The sequence below is a fragment of the Oenanthe melanoleuca genome, chromosome Z (genome assembly GCF_029582105.1).
Source record: "Oenanthe melanoleuca isolate GR-GAL-2019-014 chromosome Z, OMel1.0, whole genome shotgun sequence".
Lineage (NCBI taxonomy): Eukaryota > Metazoa > Chordata > Aves > Passeriformes > Muscicapidae > Oenanthe > Oenanthe melanoleuca.
Window position 1 is genome coordinate 33,720,785 of NC_079362.1, and position 23,022 is coordinate 33,743,806.

The 23,022-nt window shown below is 44.4% G+C and overlaps 1 protein-coding gene across 3 annotated transcripts in view; it reads right to left on the minus strand.

The window, feature by feature from the left end:
• PSD3 (pleckstrin and Sec7 domain containing 3) overlaps positions 1-18,409 on the minus strand; it is a 113,037-nt gene extending 94,628 nt beyond the window's left edge. For all 3 annotated transcript variants that reach the window (XM_056513360.1, XM_056513361.1, XM_056513362.1), the window contains exons 1-2: positions 18,222-18,409; positions 5,949-6,057 (exon numbers count right to left, since the gene is read on the minus strand). In XM_056513360.1, coding sequence (XP_056369335.1) covers positions 5,949-6,057; positions 18,222-18,242 — 130 coding nt within the window. In that variant the 5' untranslated portion in view covers positions 18,243-18,409. The remainder of the gene's footprint in view (positions 1-5,948; positions 6,058-18,221) is intronic.
• Positions 18,410-23,022: the final 4,613 nt, after the last annotated feature.

Consider the following 23,022-nt stretch of genomic DNA (forward strand, 5'->3'; position numbering starts at 1 on the left):
TGTGTTACACTTCTTCAGTCCAATACCAGGCCAGAACTGCATCTACCCACATAATTTTATTTAAATGTCTTCTCTGTGACATATCAACAGCAAGTTAACATGCATCATTTCCTTCAGAAAGCTTCAGAAATAAAGCAAGGCTACAGCACAACAGAGGGTTTGTGTTGGTGTGCTGCAGGTCTCACCAGATGATGGGGCTAAGGCCGAGAAGTCCATGGTGACAGGTAAAAATGCAGCTGTGCCCCACTATACCTGCCTACAACAAGCCAAGCCAGCTGACTGAGCCTCTCCTATTGTGCCCACTGATCTGGATGCCTCATTTTCTGTCTGCCTGATGGAAGGGGATGGCCTGATTGCCTCCAGGAAAGTACTGCTGAGTCCTCTGCCAGCTTCAGCCAAATTCAGCCTGTGCCACATGTGCTCAGAACATCTGAGGCAGCCAGACACCGACAGGCTGCCAGCATCACCAGGTCCTCAAATATTTGTGTGTTCACATTAGCATGGCTCTCAGCTTTGGCCAATAGAGCACAGACAAGCAGACATTCACTGCCTTAACTCTGGCATTTCCTAACTTCTGAGTGCTTAATTCTGCACCTTTAAAAAACAAAAAACAAACAACCCATGTTTTAACGATTATTTGTACTAAACCCTTGGCCTTCAAACAACTGTGTTGTTTAGAAAGTTGAGGATGTGGTAATCTCCTCCCTACAGCTGTAGGTTATGACAACTTGAACTATCCAGCTTTCAAGTGGAGGTCACAAGACATACAATTTCCTCCTGTGGAGCAAGTGCCGTAGCATAATGCCTTGTTCCCCCTTTAGTTTTCCCCTTCCCCGGACTGGAAACCCAGATATCCATCACACCACACCTGACAGCTCCAGGGCATGTCTCAGTTTCTCCCAGCCCCAGGAAGCAGGATTCAGAAATTCAAGGGAAATACAAGACAGCTCCACCTCTCCACCTCTGCAGCCAAGATGCAGAGCACAATGAAACCTGTCCTCCTGCACCAGCATTTATTTTCCATATGCACAATTCTCTTCTGACAGCACTGTAAGAGCTTGCTGCTCCTCAGAGCATCCAAAATGACTCGGTTTACTCCATATTGGAGTGAAAAAGGAGCACTCAGCATGGCGAGTGAACATGCTGGTGCCAAGGAGGTAATCACTTCCTATAGTGCACAAACTCAACTGGAAAAGTACCTTCTATTACAGTGCCTCTGGAGACATGAATTTAAAACGTTAACCTTTTCGCATCATTGCCAATCAGCAATGCCAAACATTGGGGATATTTATGAGAAAACTTGATTATACAGTATGATTTAAAAACTCCTGCAGGTCTTCTGTACGTCAGAAAATGCAGTAGGACACTAGAAACAACAACAACCACAAGCTGATAAAGTCAAGAATGCACAACAGGATGATGGAATTTTAATTATGGGGGAGAGGGGTACCACAGCTCTGAATGTTCTGTATTCCAGCCTTGTATGTGCTCCTGATAAACACTGCAGGACATCTGATGTGCCAATCCTTCACTGTAATTAAGCAAAATTAATGTGAAAATCAGGCAGTCCTCCAACCCTCAGAAAATGTAGTCTTGCACTTTTAAGGAAACCAGAGCTGCAGAGGAAGATACCAGACCAGGAAGCCCAGACTTTCAGGATTGCCTGGAGATGTAAAGAACAACAGATGAAAATATAGCAAAGGGTGGTGCCTCAAAATGGAAAACAACGGGGCTGGAGCATTGGCCAAGACTACAGTCAGCAGTCTAGGCTATCATGAGAACAATGCAATGAGTGCCTGTGGTCTAAGGGTAGTGCCTGCAGTGAGGATCAAGAAGGTGCCAGTTCCATGCAATGGGAGGAAAATGCAGCAGAGCTGGACATGCATGCCTTGAAACAGCAGAGCAAACAAGCGAGGCAGAAGATTAAGGACAACCTAAGATGTCAGTGATGCTCATTTTACACAAAGATACAGAGATAATTTTCTTAAAGCTGTTTACATCAGCAGCATAGAACCCTGAAAAGGCTTTACTTTTACAAAATAGCAGCCATTGTGTTCTTCCTTCGCTCTTGAAACAAGTTCTAGAAATTCTAAAGCAAAAGCAATCATTTATATGATTGCAGTTCAGGAACGGGTATGTTGCATGGGTCAAAGTATGTGTTTGATTTCCTTTCACATACTAGATCTGGCATTGTTTGACCCTTTGCAAAGGTAATTTAGCACACATTGCCAGGAGAAAACAAGCCGTTTCTAAGAATTGTTCTTTCGGCATTATTTTTGCGGGGGGGGAGGAGGGGGGTTGTTACTCAGTTTTTGCTGGCTTGAGCTTGCTAAGCGAACAGATGAGCACAAGAACTAGCATGAGACAATCCGTGGCAGTGTGTGTCTGGGACCATCTCTTTTGGCAGAACCAAGATGTTAAATGAGCTCAGTTCCCTCATGACACCTCACTGAACACAAAACAGCAAGTGACAGGCTTTCCAAAAAGCTATTTGTTTCACCAGCAATTCAAAACCAAGCTTCTTCCAGCAGCTGTTGGGAAAGACCAGATTTGCATAGCAACACAGGCAGTATTCGTACAGGGCCTTTTTGTGAAGGATGAGATTAAACCTCTGGTACACAGGAGGGATGAAAGCTTTCTTCTCTCACAAGCATCAGAGAAAAAACTGTTTATTAATCTTAAGAAGCTATTTTCTTCCTAACACCCATCTTGGATTTATTTTCTCATATAACAGGCATTATGGGGTATTTGGCCTTCGTGTTTATTTAAGGAATTATTTTGTAGTATCCCCTACTTTTTTTCCCAAGGATGCACTTTTAGGACTAAGTCACGTGGCCGTGACTTTTTTTTCTTTTTGGTATTTAAATGTAGTAACGGCAAAGTCATAAAAATCAGGCCTGTAGCACAGCCAAGCCTGAAGAAAATCTGCTCAATAGAGATCACTGTTTCCACAGCAGTTTCCAGAAGAGGAATGTATGTTTCCACATACAACAAGCGGCCTTTTATGTCAGTGAGTCTGAGAAGAGGTCTTGTCCAACCCAGCTAAATTCAGTTTCTAGAAAACATTTTCTTTTGCTGGAAGGCAGAAGGCTGGGGTTTCGCCAAGGAAGGTGGCCAGGCTGCGCAGTGCCACGTGGACAAGTGTGGAGCATCCTCCCTGCTCCCCCAGTGGGAGGGGTCTACAGAGAGATGTGTGGTCTTTAACCCTTCCACAACTCAAGGATTCCAGGGGCTTGGACCTGCTTCTGCTCCAAGTAGTGCATCCAGGACAGGAGGATGGGCAACACACAAAAGAGGAGAGGACCCAGACAAGCGGCATCATGCATTAAAGACAAGAGCACATTAGGGCATCAGTGATCACAAATATACCAGAAAAAAACCAGAATGAAAACAGCAAAGGAGAGGAAATGTTTTATATGTGACAGCTTTATTAGCATTTGAATATCACTGCTGAAACAGCTCTTCTAAAACCATCTAACTTTTTATTTTCCCTCTTCTCATCTGAAAATGATCAGCTTCAACCCGTAAGGTAAAAGTCAGCACAGAAGCTTATTAACAAAAGCTGCCATGTCCCACCTGGGTAAACAGGAGTGTTTGCCACAGTCGCCCCAACTTTTGTTCCTTGTGAATTGGCTTGTCTGATGCAAGGGTTTTAGTACTCAGTATACATGTATATCCTCAGCAGCATCAGCAGGGCTACAGTAACATGGCTGTGGCCTAAAGGGAAAGGATAAACCAGAACGCAGTAGTAATTAAGCTATTCAGCAGCTCACATGCTATGTTCCGTTTCTGAGGCCAGCCACGGCACGGGTCAACTGCTTTAGGTTAGATAAATTAAAGTTCAGCTTAACTGCCCACAGTGACAAGTTGTTTTCTTGATCAAGTTTAAACACCAACATTTCTCCTGGCCCTGCCTCTGTCACTCATTTGCTTGAAATATTTCATACTTTGACCCCTAAAAAGCATGTCTTCTTTCTTTTAAAGGAAACTTCAGATTTTTGATTTTTGGTGGTGTTTTCTCCCTTCCCATCTAACACAGAGAAGAAGAGAAAGACTTTCAAGCATAGCTGCTTCCCCCAAAAGCGTATGTCATGACATATTTGGCATACATAAAATAAAAAAAAAAAACATGATTTGGTGCAAAAAAGCCCTAAGTCTGTACTACTGCCCCCTCAGTCACACTGTCCTCATTCACCTCCGTTAATAAGCAATTAAAACCTGCTCACTTGAAGAAAAAACTAGAAGGGGCAGAATCACTCTCATTTATCCAGGGTATTCAAACAACTCGGAAGAGAAGGAGGAGGAGGAAGGTGCATCTGTCTGTGAGAGCATGAGGCCAGTCTGGGTAGGTAATAATGTCACCCAGTTTTTGGGTACAATTCACAAATGTTGTTAATTACTATTAAATATTTACAAACCCTCCTATGAGGGTCCCTTGAAATCACTCCCATTTTGCTAATTGTTAGCCCCTAATTGTAGTTTCTCATTAATAAAGGAACAGAAGGAGATCCAGAAACAAGGCAAGAGGCAGCACAGGAAAAATACAGAGAATCAGGCACATAAGTCCATATATCTGGCTTACTCTTTGCCACCCTTTATTTTAGAGCTGAGTACTTAGCTCGGAATGCCCATCATATTTGTTAACTGTTTTGCCTGGTAATGACAATAGACTCACTTGGATTTATTAGACACAGCATACTTTATTTAATACCAATCTCTGGATTTGTACCAATGCCTGCTGACAGTGCTCTCACACTGTGTCTTTCCAAGCAAGAAATGAGGTCATCATGATTCATGTAATAAACTGATACACATTTTGTGGCAGTTTGGAAGAGTTTTAAAATTCCTACATGAGGTCCTTTTGGTTTGGGTTTTTTTGAGGTTTTTTTTCTCTTTTTGGAAGTTTGGATTTTTTCCACTTTGCAATTAGGATTTCCCAAGTGGATGACCAAACTTCACAAAATCCAGGAAGAAACTCAAGTTCTGCTTGTACTATTATTATTATTATTATTATTATTATTATTATTATTATTATTATTATTATTATTATCATTATCATTATTATTACTAATTACTATTACTATTATTATTACTAATTACTATTACTATTATTATTACTATGATACTCTTTTTTTCCTTTTCTTACTTAAGTTGAGGAGACTACACAGTTTGTTTTTGAACAAAGTGCTACCATTTTCTGGCAGGAAGAAAGTCGTCTTTAAATTAAGGGACATTCCAGAAAGTTTGCAATTAGAAAGGATCAAGGTATAAAGAGAACTGCCCAAGGAAATGCCTTCCAAAGAGGGCAGAGCTTGTTGATAATTTTGACAAGGCAAGAGGAATACTTACAATAACTACATTTATTTTCTTCTAAGCTTGGGCTCTCAAAAGGTAGAAAATGCCATGATTTTACAAGAAGACAACAGGAACAAGACAGATCCTTAAGCAAAACATTAGATATTGCACCTGGACTTCTGGAACTACTGACTACAGAGGGCAGAGCAGTTTGGGTACCAACTCAAGTATCTAAATTAAAATTTTACCCACCTCTACCTGCAGAAAGACCACGAAGCACATTTCTGGAAGGAGCTCCAGGCAGAAATGGCCATGTTTCAGCATGTGCAATTGTAGAACTCATGGCTGAACAACTCCACTCTAGAGAAGTGCAGGGATTCCCTCCACCAATGTGTCTCCAGCACATCCCTGCTGTCACATCATGGAGGCCCACATGAGCCAGAAAGAAAGGTGGGGTATAGGACAGGGAACGCACTCATTTTCTGGGGCCAAACCAGTGGGATCCTATGGTCTGGTATTCATGAAGGGCAGCACAGCACAGTCAGTGAGCCCTCATAGGGTCATTAAAGGAGCAGCTTCTGTAAAACTTCCCTGAGTGGCTTAAGAGATTTTTTTTTTTTTTTTCATACACAAGAGTAATAAATATCACTTACCCATTCCTGAAGGCTTCTCTTCTTCCAAGCCAAATAAAAATTCATATTTGGCCTTGGCAACATTCTGGGCATGAGCTGATATGTCATTATCCAGCACAAGTGCTTCTGCCTAGAGTCAAAACAAACAAAGCTTATCTACTTTTTAGTGAAAAAAACAGCAGAAGGAACTTGAAATCCCTTCAGGCAGTATTTTTAAAGTATTCACTTCATTCTGTCACCACCAAGATCATCTAGAGTAGACATGGGCCAACTCAGAGCGCTTTTGAAGAGCTCACCTCTCTGTCATTGAACCCAAAAATTTCACTATTAAGAACAAAGATCTAACAGAGATGTTAGAGCACCCAACCACTCTTTACCCACTCTTTAGCCAGCTTACCCATTGAAATGTCAGCAGCACTGACCAACAATCTCAATAATACCAGTTAGGGTTAAAAATATCAAGGGAATAGTATCAGAAATAGCAAATTTGAGTATGTAGGTCATAAAACTGGGACCCATGGGAAAACCATAAATCGGGCAGGCTGTTTCTTTGAAAAGAGAGTGGGGTAGAAAGTGAGAAGCAAGGACTACAACAAGGATGATTTAAAAAGGGAAGAAGGATAAGGTAAGCAAACATGTAGGAATACTGTCTAATGGTCCCTGTTGGGCAGCCCATGAGTGACCACCCATGTTTATGTCAGGACAAGACCCCAAAATAGTTTTATAACCATACCACAGCAGTCAAATCTGCTTATCTGGCCAGGAGGTAGAGAGGGGATACTGGGTGGTGAGCCCAATGAGCAGGGAACTCCTGGAGGGGTGGATGGACAGATGCTGGATTGAGCAACCCGTTCTACCCGAGCCTGGTGCCACCAGCACCTTCCCACTGCTCCCCTCTTGTAAGAAACACTCTGACAGAGTAAAGGTTCAGTTTCTCAGAAGAGAGAAAGGCTACAGGACTAAGATCAAAATACTTTTCTGAACAGGCAGGGAAACAAATCTCTAGATAAAGCACACACCAGCAATAAGTGGTTGTGCAAAAACTATCTAAAGAGTCAGCACTAAGTTTCTTCCCAGCTGGGCAAGACGGAGCCCGTAATTCTTCTGCTTGAAGTCACAGATAAACTAAACCATTAACTCTATAAATTCTTCAGTAAACTTTATATTTATATGAGGCAGTCAATTGTTGTGTCATAGCAAGCCATGGCATGGTTTATATTGGTGAAAGCATTAGCTTACAAAACACTCTTTAAAAAACAAAGCTAAGTGGAACATTCAGTCCCCCAGGACAACAATAACTTTTATGCATTTCTATCAAATACCTCAGGATAAGCATCAGATACAAACAGAAATTCAAAGTACCAGGGACACATAATTCACAGGAACACATAGTCATGGCTATTAATGGAGATGGATGGAATCCCAAATCCATATATTCCTCCTAGGCCATCTGTCCAACAATCACATTTTCTTACACAAGGATACTGATGAATAGCTATCTTGCCCCATGCTCTAGAACTGTTTTGCTACAGGTTCTCCTGGCCTTTTACACCCATTTCTTCTCCTACCTTTCTGCACTGTGCCAGTTCTGCAAGATATAGTCTAACACTACTCTGCCTAAGTCAACAGCAGATCTTACACCAGGGTCTTGGAATAATTTATTTACCATTCACTAGTCCAACTACTCAGCACTAAGGGCTTCCAGTACATTGATGCATGTGCAAGCACCAGCCTACCCAACCCTTTGGTAAAGATGTGATGGAACTGATAAATGGCTTTCTAGCACAAAGACAACTATCACAAGCGTGACAAAATGAGCTTGGAAGAAATCCCCATGTCTGTCCTGCCTTTACAGGGCTGCATTCATTCACAGGCAGGGAGGCAGGAAGGACTAGAAAAGTAATAGCTGGATCCAGAGCATACAGGAGAAAGCTCTTTGTCTGCAACAGTTTAGACAGAAGTAGCTTACAGAGCCAGACAAAAATTCAGCCTACTCAGATGGACGTGAAGGGATGGGATAGCTAACAACTAGCTGGTGCCAAATCCCAGTGACAGATAAATGAAATGGAAAATAAAATGAACAGAACAGTCCTGTTCCTGAGCAGTAAGGAATTTCTGATCTATACCCCTCTGGGACACAGCTTCTCCATCCCTCAACCTTGCTCTTTGAGATTTCACAGACATCTGCTGCACTGAGCATCCCTGCCAGCAAACACGTGTTCCAAGAATCTCTATTTGCCTGTAAAGCAAAGAAGAAAACTCCAGCTTACAGCACCCTTTGCATCATCCAGCAAGTAAATTGTCTAATTAATGGGGTTTCAGTGTATAGGGCATCATTTATCAGAGCTAGATGCCTAAACAGACATTACAAAATCTTAAGTCTTTGCATCTGAAAGGGGTAACTTGATTTTCAGAAGTGCTCAACACTGCTGATGAGAATTACAGATACTGGCTTGTGTAGGAGAACAGCTGTATTTAACATATATTTGGGTTGTCAGAGCACTAAAAGGACGTGTAAAGAAAGTCCAGATCCAGGCTTAAGGATAAGATTGTCATATTTCATCCAAACAATAAATATTAAAAAAGAATGCAAGAGCAGGAAAGAATGAGGATGCTCTGAGGTCAGAGCTAGTTTTTAAGACTATTGCTTTACCAATGTCCAAATCAAGAGACAACAACAAGAGACTCTCCTTTCTTTTTTTCAATCTACCACTCATCCAAGAAGTCAAAATGCCCTGAAACCAGGAGCCCAGAAATGGGCTGGACAAACATTTATGGTGCTTTCAAGCTGCATTAGCAAAGATTAAATACAAGCAAGATTGAAAGGGATATAAAACTCCTGCTTAAGCCTTCTCTCTCAGCTCAAGGGCAAAGAAATCTGCATCCAGGTCAGCTCATTTCATAATTGCTTCCCTCAGAGGGCTTTAACCACCACCTTTGATGAATGTCCTCTTTGTCACTGATGGAGAGGGTAACGCTTAGAGCACCAATCCCCTTAAATCAGCCCAGCTGTACATATATTTCTCATGAGCCATGTACATATTATTTTTCAGTCCAGTGATGCTCTGGGCAGAGAGGCAGCAAGCTCCTACCCATTTGTGCATCACTCTTGCAGTGCCTTCTGCCTGTTTGAACATGTTTGATCAAGCCTACTTATCTAGGTCATAGCTCTTGGTCAGGAGTTAGAAGGCTACATTTACCTCTCAGTGAATTTTAGATAACATTTATGAGGCTGCATTAGTTTGCACTTGGCAGTCCTCACCCCTCAGACCTCCTGCCACCACACTGGACCAGTTCCTATTGACATCACACAAGGAACTGGAATGGGTCAACAGAGGTCCCATCTTGCTGGCTTTCTGTTTCATGCTTAGGGAGCAGAGAGATTCTTTAGGATGAGCCCGTGGTGTTCATGGTGGTTTCAGGCTAGCACAGGAATGAAGATGCTGAACTGAACAGTGCAGAACACAGCACTGAACTGAACAGCAGCAGGATGCTAAGACCACAGGGTCCCTGCTACTCCAGCAGGAGCTGCCAAGGATAGGTAAGTCAGCCCAGCAAGAAGCATGCACACTGCCTCTGCTCTGCTGTCTGGATGTGCAAGTGGAGCAGCGGGTCAGTATCTGCAAGGAGAAATTGTTCCCACAACTCACCCTTGAGAGGTGTCTTTAGCCCCTGAGAAGAGCTGGGTGCTGCCTTTCCTGAAGCACAGTTTCTCTCTGGATGAATTTCGTTTCAACTCTAAAGCTCCCCTCAAACTACCCTCCAAAAATCCCACTAGTTTTTAGATAGGTAAAGTGAGTCATAAAAAGCTCAAGAAAATGCTTCTTCTTTCTTCACAGAAGAAAAGCACCAATGCATCCTCTTTTGACTTTCACTGAGGTTCTGGTTAGGACCTTTTTTTGGGACAAACAGGTTTTGTCTTGGGGCCTTTTTTTCCTTTCATCCTGTCCAGGGGTGAACATTTCCTCCTAACTTGTCTCAAACCAGAACACATACCTACATATCAGAGAGCTTTAAAGGAAGAATATCAGACTCTTGCTATCTCACCACCATTTTCAACTGAGCTGACAGGAGAGCTAGACTCTGTCTCAGTGGTAGCGATAACATTGTCCATAGCTGCTGCGACAAGTACAAAGAACCAGTGTGAACCCATGCCTCCTGAAGCATTCACACTTAAGGTCATACAATTTCTTTGAAAACATCTAATGAGGAGGAAGTATTCAAAGGAGCAGATAATTAAATGGAAAATTCCAGTCTGGAATTTTTCAGACTTCTTTAGAGGACAGATGCTATTAAGACAGACTCGCTCCTGGAGGAGACCTGGGAAAAGAGTGCTTGAGAAAAAGCAGAACAGGATGGGTGCTCAAAGCATGAGTCTTCAGGGAGCAAGAGTCAACCAAAATTCTGGACAGCGAGACCACTCATCCTAAGGGGAAACATCAGCAGGAAGGGACCAAAGGAGCACTCATGAAGAACTGTTAGCTGGAACAGAGAGGTTCCTCAGGCATGTCTGCACTGCTCAGCCATACCATGAGGAAGCTCAGCTTCTCATGCTTCTGCATGTGCACAGGTCTGTTTCCCAGAGCTCCCTGCCTTGCCCCTCAGTCATACCACCACTGGATGTCAGCTCCCTGACAGCAGGCAACAGCCCCCGCATGGCAGCACCTTTTGGAGGTTTCAATGATGCTACTGGGGAAACGCTGCAGTGTTGCAAGAAAGCAGAAAAAAGCTTGAAGAATGCCCGTAAATCACAGTCTACTATGGAGAACTTCACACCCACACCTGGACCATTTCTAATCCCAGGCTGTGCTTGTTCCATTCTCATTGCTTCAACATTTCTAGCAGCAAAAAACTCAATTGCCTGTCAGCAGTCTATCAAATACTCTGATACAGTGAATTTATGCTCTCGGCAAGAATGATGGACAGAAGGTTCCCACAGATTTTAAAACCTTCTCCAGCAAGTTGCAATGTCATGGACAAGTCTTTGCAGAATCCTGCATTGAGAGCTCTTCCTCTGCTGTCACATCATCCCTGCGTGGCCAAGAGCTCAGCAAGCTTCACTGCTTTTGACAGGTCATACCAATTGTTCTGAAAAGACTGTGCCTGTTGAGCTTGTCTTAAATCACTTTCCTAAGTAACAGCATCAAATGCAGAAAGCTGGCATTAAAATAAACTTGCTAACTGGTGAAACCTAGTGCACCAGCATCACAGAAGAGCGTGGGCGCTCACAGTAAGACCACTAGCAAGGGTTCTAGTGTTTAATTCCATGTGACCTCATACACAATACTGTGTTTTCCTCATACCTCCCCACATTAATACACGTGTTTGCAATTCTTGAATAAAAGTGTTAGTAAAATAGATTAAAATTCAAAAGAACAGGGGCTTTGCATGGCTTAATCTCAGCTGGAGCGGCTAAAACTTAATGCTAGCCAAGGTTTTGAAAGAGAAGAAATCTCAGCCAGAGTTTTAAACTAATTCCTAACTATCAGGAGTTGCAGGGAGATGTATAGAAAGCCAGAACGTGGGAAAGAAAGAATGGGCTTGTGTGAGAGCACTGCCTATAGCTGTCTTCCGGCAGAGAAGTTGGGATTTTAGAGAGAGTCATGTAAGACTTTTCAGCAACGAGGCAACTGAGAGATATGGCAGAGGTGCTTGTAGTGACAAGGGATCTGCAAAAAGTAAAAAACAATCAGTAATTCAGCACCTTTTTTTTAATGCAACAGTCAGAAGACAACAAAAGAAGGTATTGGGAGTCAGCACCCTACCAAAGGGGACATGGTTCCTTATGGTTTATAGTCAAAACCACCAACTTCCTTGGAAAGCAATGTCACAGAAAACCAAAATACTGAGGTATCTTGAGGAGGGTGAAAAGCTCAAGGGATACAAATCCCTAAGAATATAGAAATCACATTAATCTCTCTGTTCCTGGGCATCTTATGACTTCCACGATCACAGACACGCTCCTGGGCTAAAGCAGCCTTGAATCCAAACCAGTGCAGTGAGTCTCTATTACTTGCTCACCAGGCTTCAGTACTGCCATGGACTGGACAGACCTCAGGCTTGGTACCATCCAGCCAGCTCCTCTCGAGTCGTCTCCACAGCTTACCCCAGGGATTCACCAGAAGCACTGCAGGCTTCCTAGGCCATTATTCCCAGCACTACAGGATTTGTTTGCTAGGAGCAGCCTCACAGGAAGCAGTCAGACTGGAGAGAGCAAAACTGAAAGGGTGCAGATACTATCAAAGCCACTCTCCCTGTGCAAAGGCAGACTTCACAGAAGTTCAGTGTCTAAAGAGACATTCAGTTCAGAAATTAAGAAAAATATTTGCTGCTTAGAAAAAAAACTGGGAACAGTGACAAAAAACTCAAATTAATGCCTTAGCAGCAGTATCAAGCAGGTAAAATTTGTTTCCAGTCTGGTCGCCTTGTTTTAGACCTGCACTTGAGTTTTTCTCCCCTTAAAGAAAATTTTGCTTTGTTGTTTGGTTGAAGTTCTTAGGAAGCAGTCAGCTGTTATACAGAATTAAATGCTTTTTATTATGCAACAGCTGACACTGTCTGAGCTGTAACTGCATGGCTGTGAATAGTATATTAATTCAAAGGCTGTATGATGACACTTTACCATTAAAGGTCACTCAGCATTTCGTATTTGCCAAGTAAGCGATTTTTGATGATGCTGTATGGACCTCCGGACACCTATGCATTATTTCTAAGGTACGTGCAAGAATCAAAAGAAGCCTGCTGAGAAGAAGGCTTTAGCTCACTGCCTGAACCACCTCTCTGTGTTATGTTCTTCAACATAACACACAGAGATAATGAAGAACACCCAAAACTTTTATAAAGACACAGTGCAAGTATTTTTCCCAAGTTATGTCAAAGAGCATTGGGGTGGGAGTGTGATTTAAGAAAAACTGTGCAAAGACAGCATTTTTAATCCAGAGAATTCAGTGATGCATTTAGTAGACATCTTGCATTTACTGTTTTTGTTCAATCTGTTCCAGTATATTTAGCAAACTGACAGACTGCTTCTCTTCGGCAGGTAGTGTGCTTCCATCCTCTTTAGGCATCTCAGATGGCAAAACAATGTTTAGACAGGCTACAGGCCTGCTCCACATGGATTTCAATTTCATGGAAGATAAAATCTGAATATACCTAAATGCCTCATGAGCCTACCAGAAGTTAGTTCTGTATCTTTAAGCAACTAAATTATTTCCAAAACCCTAGCCAACATCTGCTGTCCCTTGAAAGTTTACAGACAGCATCCTTTGCCATGTGCTGTACATTCTTTATGTCCAGCTAAATATACTCTGCTTTTATGGATGGAAGGACAGGGTATTGGGAGAGGTCATCTTCATTTTTCAAAGCAATATTATAAACATAGTCTAAGATAGTGCCTCCAAGTGATTAAAATATTCCATTTCAATGAATGGTTAAAGAAACCCAAAATACAAACCAACAAACAAAAGAACACCCCACACACAACCATTAGACCATTCTACACTGGAAGAATTTACATTTGCAGAAGAGTAAAATCCTGCATTTTCTCTGTGCCAAGCACAAACTGTAGAAGTACAACACAGCAACAGAGTATGCAAAATGGGATATGTATCTCCTGCTGACTTAAACATAGCTCAATAAGTCTGTAGGATAATTTCATATCACATATTTAAATTAATTTAACAGCTTTATTTATTTGCTGAATTTAACTTCAGCAGTTTTTTTCTGAGCCTTACCCAGATTAAACAGAAGTTTTTTGGAAAAGAAATTTGACTGAAGTTTGATCTGAGCCATCTCACCCCTGGCACAACTGAGGCAGAAGGGAGAATACACATCAACAAATTTCTCCTGATGTGCAGGCACTGGGGGACTGAAAATATTGTTGCAAGACCATTTGCTTGCTAAGAAAGTGCACCTTAAGGACTGCAGCATTGTCGGGTAGCTATGGTCCCACAAGCGGTCAGGAGCCAACAGGCATTTTCAGCAGTGGCAGGAAGGCAGAAGACATCAGAGATGTTACATCCCCCATAAGCAGCACAACACAGGCCAGCTGGCACTCATGTCCCGCTGGTGAGGAAGTTAATACCTCTTCTTTTTTCCTCATTAAGTCACAGCAAGTCCACAGACAAGACAGCTGACGACAAACAGAACTTGCTGGTACTATAATTTGTTTCCTCTTGAGAACAGGGCTTCCTTGGCAAGCATTCTTCTGTTAGCACCGACATGCAGACATATCCCAGGCCTAAGTGCATCTTGCCATCACACTTGGCATTTATTCAGCCTGGGAGATGCAGTTATTACTCAAATGACACTTCCCATTTGAAAAACTGCTGTAAAAAAATAATGAGTACACTTTAAGCCACCTCTTCCACTTGCCATTTCATGCCAAGAAGAGAAATCAAGCCTCATTCATTGCTTCTGCAAAAAGGGAGGCTTGTATTATGTAATCTGTGCCATTTAGGTTGTTTTCTTACTGGTCCCAAACTACTGCACCGCAGTTTCAAGACAAGGGCCTCTTTTCAGTCATAGAATCATAAAATAAACTGAGCTGGAAGGGATCCATCATGATCATCAAGTCCAGTTCCTGGTCCTGTGCAAGACAGTCCTTTCAGTAGGCACCAAAAAGTTTCTGTGGCTGTGACGTGATGTTCTTGGCAAGCATAGTAGTGGCCAGTGTGCTTCTGCCCTGGCAGGCCATGCTCAGAAGCCAGCTCCAGCCTGGTTTCCTTTGGCTTAGCCCAGCAGTTGCAACACATAAAATCTTTCCATGCAGTTAGCAAAGGGAGCCACAGCAGAGCCACACAGCTCCCACAGCCATCAGTGGTGGCTGAGGTACTCAGTGGAGATGGAAATGCAGTGCTCACACTCTGATGGACAGCTTGATCCCTGACGGACAGCCTGATCCAGTGCCCAAACAGGTTTTTTTACTTACAGCATCCAGGAAGTACAGTCAATTCAGGAGCCATTCAGGCTTCAAGGGCTAGATAATACCCGAGCTCCTCTGACTCCTGATTCAACCCTGTAGCAAACAAGCCCGCACCCAGAGGGCTAGCTCTCACCCCACCCTGCTTTTAAGCACCATCCACAACCTGCCTTGCTCATCTCAGTAATGCAGAGAATAAATGTTTGGATGCATTAGCATCACAGGAGTCTGTGGTCTCTAACAGAAGCTGGCAAGACAGCAAGAAACATCTCAGAGCAAGGAGGAACTGCACTCAGAGAAGTATCTGGAAACATTCTGCAGAAGGAGTACTTCAAACAGCGCCATTACTGAGAGGAATGGAACACATACATCCAGAATGAAAGTATCAGGCAGATACTTAAAGCTAGTTTCAAACAGCTTTTTCATCTAACAAAAGAAAATTATTTCTAACACAAACATCTCCCCCTCCCCCCACAACCCCTCAATTTCACATCACTACAAACAGGAAAATAATGACTGGAAATAGTCTCTGTGATCATGGGGTTTGGAGAGCACCAATCCATTTAGAAAGATATTCAGACATTTAGAACAAAAATTGCACAAGACCTAAATTTGTTTATCTGCAGACCCACTTCGCCGTACGGTATCTGTCCAGAGCAGCTCCCTAGCTGACATCCCCCTTCTCAGCCAAACTTCCAGAGGGAAGGAGTCCCGTGCAACTTTACAACCCACCAGGATGCAATGAACCACCCAGGCCACTGAGCAGGTCTGGGTGAGACAGGCAGATCGAGAAACCCCTGCTCCACCAGAAGCCAGCTCTCCATCAGGGACCATTTGCAAGGAAATGTCCCTTCAAGGACTGTGGGTGGCTTATGTCCCTGCTGAGCCCAGGAACATGACTCCCACCTTTGTTGGGTGAGCTCAGCAAGACTCACACCAAACAACTCTAACAGCTGATGCACCCTGGGGATCCTCAGCACTACCAACGCAGAACTGATCCGGAGCAGCACACTTTGACAGCCCAATCTTTGAGTTTTGGAAGCAGTTCACAGGTTCATCCAGCCTCAGCTGAAGAGCAGCAGCTTGGCAGATGGTTTCCCAGGACCCTGGGGACCCACTCTCCTAATCTTACTCAGCAGACACTACCCCCCTCCCTCCCTCCCTTTCTTGGGCTCCCTTCACTAGGCCACTACATTGTGCTAAATTACCTTTTCATTATCATTGTGTGTCTAAATTACCTTTAAATCAGCACCCAGCAGTACCCCAGCCTCTTGCTCTCTCTCAAGACCCTTGCAAGCCAAAAGAGGCTCTCCAAAGAGAAACACATGCCTGAGAAAAACCACTCCAGCCCTCAGGTCTGTCAGCCTGTCTCTCCATGAAGCAGGGATGGTTTCAAGCAATCAGCTACTGAGCATGCACAAAGTTTATCAGCCATGGCCCCAGCATCCTTGCTTAGCACTGGTGGCCTTGTGTGGTGCACAACTTGTGCTGCCTAAACGCTGAATCTTCTAGCACTTGTCTCAGAACACACACATGGAGACAAGTGCCTGCAGAGATGCTCCATGGCACTCCCGCAGAGAGCCTGCCTCTTCAGCCCACAGGAATCAAACCCCAAATCATCACTTATATCAAAGCTGAAAAATCAATTGCCAGATTTCCCTAGTGTCATTGGTAAGAATAGGAAGGACTGTGCTGGTGTGGAGGCAGGGAGGGGAAGTACTCTAAACAACATCCATATTTTTCAGCTATGCACCTTGACAACAGTAAAGAAGCTATTTAGCTTTCTTTACTGTTAAGCAGTAAAGAAGCTTTGCTGAAAAAAAGAAAAAGCTGATAGCACGTTCATTAAGATCCTCACTGCTCTTCTCACTTTGGCTGCACAGGCATCAAACTGAAAATTGGAAATAGTAAATCAAACAATCCACTTAAGCACAAATAGCACAGGAAAGCCACTTTCATACAGGTCAGTTGTGCAAGAATTTTCTGTGTGGATTAAGAAGTCCTAGTGTTTGTTTCAAAACTTTTTTCAAGTTTTGGAAACAGCAGCATGTAAGTTTCTTGGATTTTTTTAACATCACCACAAAGGATGTTCTTACACTACCAAATGAACCAAGGCACTAATTGAATGGGATCATTTGCACAGGGTCTCCTGCACAGTTAACCTCACCTCTCTTCCATCAAAAGCATGCCCCAAAACCAACTCTCGGTCTGTGTAAATCAACAGGGCTAGGACAGATTCACTGAGAGCATTAACTGGTAACCTCTGCTGGAACACATCAACTAAGGATATGACTGATGAAAAAGAATTTGGAGTAGAAAGAGGCTTTTTTTCTACTAGCTAAACCAGAAAGGCTTGGATGACTCTCAGCGGTCTATTACAATTGCTTCAAACACTGGGTGTGCAACCTCCAGTTTCATTACAAATACTGCATTTGACTTTCTGTGTTAATGGCCCTATGCACAGACAAAATTTAAGAGTGACTGAAGCTACAAAACTAATAGTACTTGCAGTTGTCTATTACACACCCAAATCATTTCAGTAACATATACATGTGGCTTTGCCTGATGATATACTAACTGGACCCCGCAGGAGCCAGGTAATTGATGTTTATAGCACGGAAATACTCACCTATGTGGAACCTAGAAATTTCAGTCAGTTTGTGTGAAGCTTGAACTCATTACAACTGTATGTTTATGTTCCCTCTGAGAAGCGTAGCTCCAGTTCCCGGGAGCAAGGATGAAGACAGCACCTCAATTTCACAGCAGCATGCTTGTGTAGTTTAACATTCTACAGTTTTACACTCATCTCAACCCCACTCTTGCCCTGAAAGTGCAGTGCTACTAACTCAGCCAAACGCTGACTTTTTTGACCACGTCTTGTTTCAGTTTCTTGTTTCAAAAGTCAAGCATTTGGCTAGATTAAGAGAGCTTGTCAGGGCAGCAACAGTGCCGATGCGTTACACAGACAAGTTACTTGGAGACCCGAGCAAAACGAACTGCACGATATGCAGGCTCGGGGTCCCAGCCCTGAGAGCAGCTTCCCTGCTGCAGCTGGTGTCTCTCGGGATCTAGCAGTTACGAGCACAGCAGTGGACTCCCAGCTTTTTCCCCTAGGGCACTGTGAAAACGATTAAAAAAAACAAAAAAAAAAAAAAAAAAAAAGGAAAAAGAAATTAAGAGGGCTAAAGGAAAACAATAAAAGGAAAGAAGAAAAGAGGTAAGGGAAGAAGGAAAAGGTAACAAAAAGAAAACAGAAAGAAGAAAAAACAAAGGTGAGAAAAGGAAAAAGAAAAAAAAATTGAAAAGTAAATGGGGAAAAGTGCCTCTGGCTGAGCGCAGCCCCCGCACCCGCACGGGCACACGCCGCCCCTTACCGCACCGCCGGCTCCCTCCATCTCCCATCGCCGGCCGCGGCGGATCGCAGCCGCCGTCCCGCCGGGCCGCGCCGAGCCCTGCCGCGCCGAGGCGGGCTGTGCCGTGCCGGGCCGGGCCCTGGTGCCCCCGGCCCGCAGCGGAGCCGGGCAGCGCGGCGGCCCCGGCGCGGTGGGCGCGGAGCGGAGCGGAGCGGAGCGGGCCGGGCGGCGGGGCCGGGCCGGGCCCGGCGGGGCGGGGCGGGGCCGCGAGGGGAGGGCAGCGGCGGCGGGGGCGGGGGTCGGCGCGGTGAAGGGGAGGGGAGGGGAGCGGGGTGCACCACGTGCGCCTTGGAACGATTTTAAAATAAAGAGGAAAAAAAAGGAATTATTTCAGGATTAGCAAAGCAATAGAGTGAAAAGCGTGCCCGCAGCAGCAGCGCCGGGCAGGAACGCGTCCAAAGCCCGCGGGTGCTGGGACATGCCGTACTCTGCTCTTAAATCCCCTCAGCGCGGCTCGCAGTTGTTGGAGGGAAAAAAAAAAAAAAAAAAAAAAAAAAAAAAAAAAAAAAAAAAAAGCCTTTTCCAGCCCTGGGGCTTTCTCTCGCAGTCCGACTTCAAAAAGCAGAAGCGCGCAGATGGCTTCGGAGTAACCCCATCTGAACACTCGAAACTGATTTTCCACTTTTGTTTTTTTCACAGTTCGCTGGAAGCTCTCTTGCATCGTCAGGTTTTAGAGCACTCAGCCACATCATTAGAATTTCTCTAACTAGGACCTCTGAGCCCTGTTCTCTCAAGTAAAAGTGGGGTTTACCTGTCGAAAGCTGTGCTGTAGAAAATACCCCCAAATCTCATTAGCCCCGTTAGAGGAGTTAACTGCACAAGTGGCTGGCAGACTGCATAAAGAAGGATGTCAGTTTCTGTAAGTTCAGTACATCTGTGTTTTGTTCAGCAGTAGCTGAAAACTTCTCTTGTTTTAGCCAATCAAACTTGAGGATAGGTTTTCTGGAACAATCTCTGAGGACCAGGAGTCACTGAACACACTGTATGTTTCCTTCGTTCTGAGCATGGGTAAAAAACCCTGCGTGTTCGGTGGTAGGCAAGGTTGTTCTCTAATGCCGTGCTCTTCTGAAAGGCTTTGGACAGTGCTGGTGGTAGAAGTGCATCACCATGAAGTCACTGACATAATAAGCATACCACGCCCAGACACAGCAGCACCTCTGTGGCTGAGGAGACAGCCTAGCCCTGCCTTGTTCCCCATTGGCCTCACAGCTCAGTGCCAGAACCACCTTCCCTGCCAGCACTGGACAATCTCAGCCTTTGTTTAGCCCCATGGGGAAAAAATCAATTTCCAGCAGGATAAAAGTATGTCCAGGCATAATGCTTGAAGCACCCTGGCCTAAAGTTTTCCCTGTCTGGCAATAAGACAGGGGTACCAGCACCATCTCTGGGCTCGTCCAACTTGTCTGAGGACTCCATCCAGCAGCACCTCCCCATGCTCTTCCCAATATGGCTGTGGCATACAGAGTTCATACTGCTTCTCCTAGACTGGACCCACTCTTTCTCATCACTTCCAGCTCCGTGTTTCCCAGACAGTAGTGCTCCTGCTTTATACCCACTTCACCCCGCAGCAGACTACACCACCTCTATCATCTGGGTGCCAGTGGTGTACATTGTATTTCAGAAGGCATTCTGCTCTTTCCCTTCAACCTCCCCTCTCTCCATCCTAAACCTCTTGCCTGCTCCCCAGCAGCACATGCTGTCTTTAACCATCCATCCCAGGAGCAGCACACAACCTGCCCCCTGCCCTGCTCAGCCGCACTCCAATCCAGTCGTTTCTGTCCTTTGGGAACAGGTGGGTGAAAGCCTGTCTTTCCATCCCCTGAAACAGGGGAGGACCAGAAGAGGTCCCTGTGATGCTGCTCCTCCGTGCCCATTGTCTGTGGCTCAATTGTGCTGGCAGGGCTGGGTGATGTGCTGAAGGGCGTTGCTCCTCTCCCCCAGCCACAGCTGTGACGCCAAACATGTTTTGACCCCGCCAGGGTTTTGTCCCATCTGTCAGACACTCCGGGGGCCCCGGGAGCTGGTGTGGGCTCGCAGGCTGCAGATTCCCCATCTGTGCCACATCTGAGATGGCTAATGCAGCGGAAAAAGAAACCACCCAGAGCCTGGGTCTCTGAGGAGTTGATGCACTCTGCCTGCCTCTTCCCCGACAGGCTGAGGTCATGCGACTGCAGGCCAGCAGGCAGCTGGGAGCAAAAGCAGGGCTGGAGTGAGGGGCTGGTGATGTCTGTTGCAAGCCACATACCCCTGCCCTGGGCATCTAGGTAGCTCATGCACCCACTGCACTCCAGTTTGGAGTTTTTCCCACCTATTTGTGTTGAGAAAAAATTGACCTCTTCTCTCTGATCCAGGCATCTGGCCTGAGTCACTCAGACATTTAGCTGCCAGGAACATGCTCTATGCCAAAGGACTGGGAAAGGAGAGCATTTGCCAGCCTGGGGCAGGATGGTCCTACAAGCTTCTCCAGTGTGGGCATCTAGCTATTGGTTAGCTTCACTCCAAAGGAGAGTGATGGAGTCCTGAAATTGGCACAAACTGGTTTTTCTTACATCACTGATCATTGTTTTCTGCAGAAGAGCCATATTAAATCCTAAAACACTTCTGTCAATGGGCAATCAGCAGAGAAATGTGGAGGGATTAGTACATTTTTGAAGGAAATTTGTATTTTTTGTCCAAATGCTTGATATAAATTTCCAGGTAGTTATATTTAAAAAAATAAAAGTCACAGAAAACTGACACAAAACCTGTCAGCTTGCTAAGTAGTTATAAGCTACATATCACAGTTGGAGAGCACTCTTAATTGTTAAAGAATTTAATTGTGAGCATTCAGCATGTATTTTTACACAATGCAAACAGAAATTTTAAAAAACCCTAAAAAATTAGAAGGTGGCAAGCAGTCAACTTCAGCTGTGCAGTGGCTAAGCTAGTCCAAATTCCCCAGCATGGGCAGTGATTGGGAGTAGGGAGCCAGCCCTGGGCAGGTGGCATGCACGGGTGCTGAGCTGAGGTTGAGCAGGGCATGGGAAATGGGAGACGATCTCAGAAGCTGGTGGCTGTGGCACACAGAAGTGTGAAAGCACCATGAGGGACAGCTGGACCCCACAGCTTGGATAAGGGGGATTTGTGTGAAAAGTGGCCAAACTGCAAAGGCAGTTGCTGGGGGTATTTTGGTGGAGTGGAGCCTTGCAAGGCCAACAGTGCTCATCAGCTGAGATTGCCCAGATCACAGTATTGAAAATATCAAGTTTGGGTATGCCTGGTAGCAAAACTGGTACCCAGGGCAAAATAGTGGTTATGGTGGATTGCTTGTCTTGCAGAGTCTTGAGTAGAAAACTAGGTCAATAAACAGGAAAATGGGTAAGACAGGTAGGGTCAAGGGCTGCCAAGGTGTGCTTGTCAAGCTGATACCTTAAGATCCGAGTTTTCTGTTCTGCTTGGGTATGCTTTCTGTTGTGCTTTAGGGTGATAAAGGCGAAATAGTCTGATACCAGCTATGGACTTAAGGACAGTTTCTTCAGATTCCAGGCCCAAAGCATAAACAACGTGAGAAGAGGAGGGCAGGCCAGCCAGGAGAAGAGAAGGAGGACACCTTACAATTTGAGACTATTAATTGGATGGCTGACTCCTGTATGTAAATGGACTGAAGTTTATAAAAATGTAAAATCATGTGACAAAGGTCTCTTTTGCATTCACCTTGGAGCCACTCGGGCAGGGCAGGGGCCACGCTGTGGCGCTGCTGCTGCCAGGGTGTGGCCTTTGAAGGCCTTTCAATAAACCTATTTATTTCCCCTAACTCTGTGTGATCTCTGTTCCAGCTCCTAAAGGCAACAAAGCAAGCCCACACTTGACCCCCAGAGAGGGAGCAGGGCAGCAAACCAAACCTGTTTTTCTGACTACAACGCATGGGTCAAACCTGCTTCTGGTAACAACACAGAGGTCATAGGGTGCTTTCTCTCATCAGCAGGGCAGCACTGAGGTGGATGCATGGATTGAGCATTGCTGTGTCACTGCCTGTGCCAGCCAGATGGCACCAGTCTCTTCCCACCACTTTCTAAGACACACTTAATGGTCTGGGTCAAAAATTCACAGCTGAAAATACCCTACTTCCCTATATCACCCCATAATGAAGAAAAAACATAAGATGAAAAAATTTGAAAGGACTATTAAAATCAGTGTTCTGCAAAGAGTAACCAATGCATAAAATGTAATTTCTTGCCAATAAAGTTGCTGTCTTGCTCATTATTCTTCTCTCACAGGGAAGTAGTACAGGAAACTCACTTTCAAATAATCTTTCCTTATGCAAAAGGCAGAAAAGCAATCATCCAGGTACTCACCAGAAAATTTCTTAGGACATTGCATTTCAAATCGAAAGAGAATCTCTTTTGTCTTGAGAGAGAAGAGGGCAGGCAATATTAAAAAAAAGAAGTCATTTAAAAAGCCTTACCAAACACCACTATCTACAGATGGAAAGATTGAGTTAATCATTTATTGGATTTTCCTTGTGTGTCTGGATTTTCTGGACACAGCTGGAAAAACATTTTTTTTTCCCTTTTTACTCAGAAAAACATAGTCGCCATCAGAACCATTTTTTTCTGAATTAGGGGTGGAAAAGAAGCTGCAACAGCACAAGGGGAACAGCAAACTTAGAGGTGAGGTGCAGAGTAAGAAAAACTAGGCACGTGTAAATATACCTTCCTATTACCTCTTTAAAAGAGTCAGGTATAAATCACTATAGTAAGGCCAAGTGTGACAGCTAGAGCAT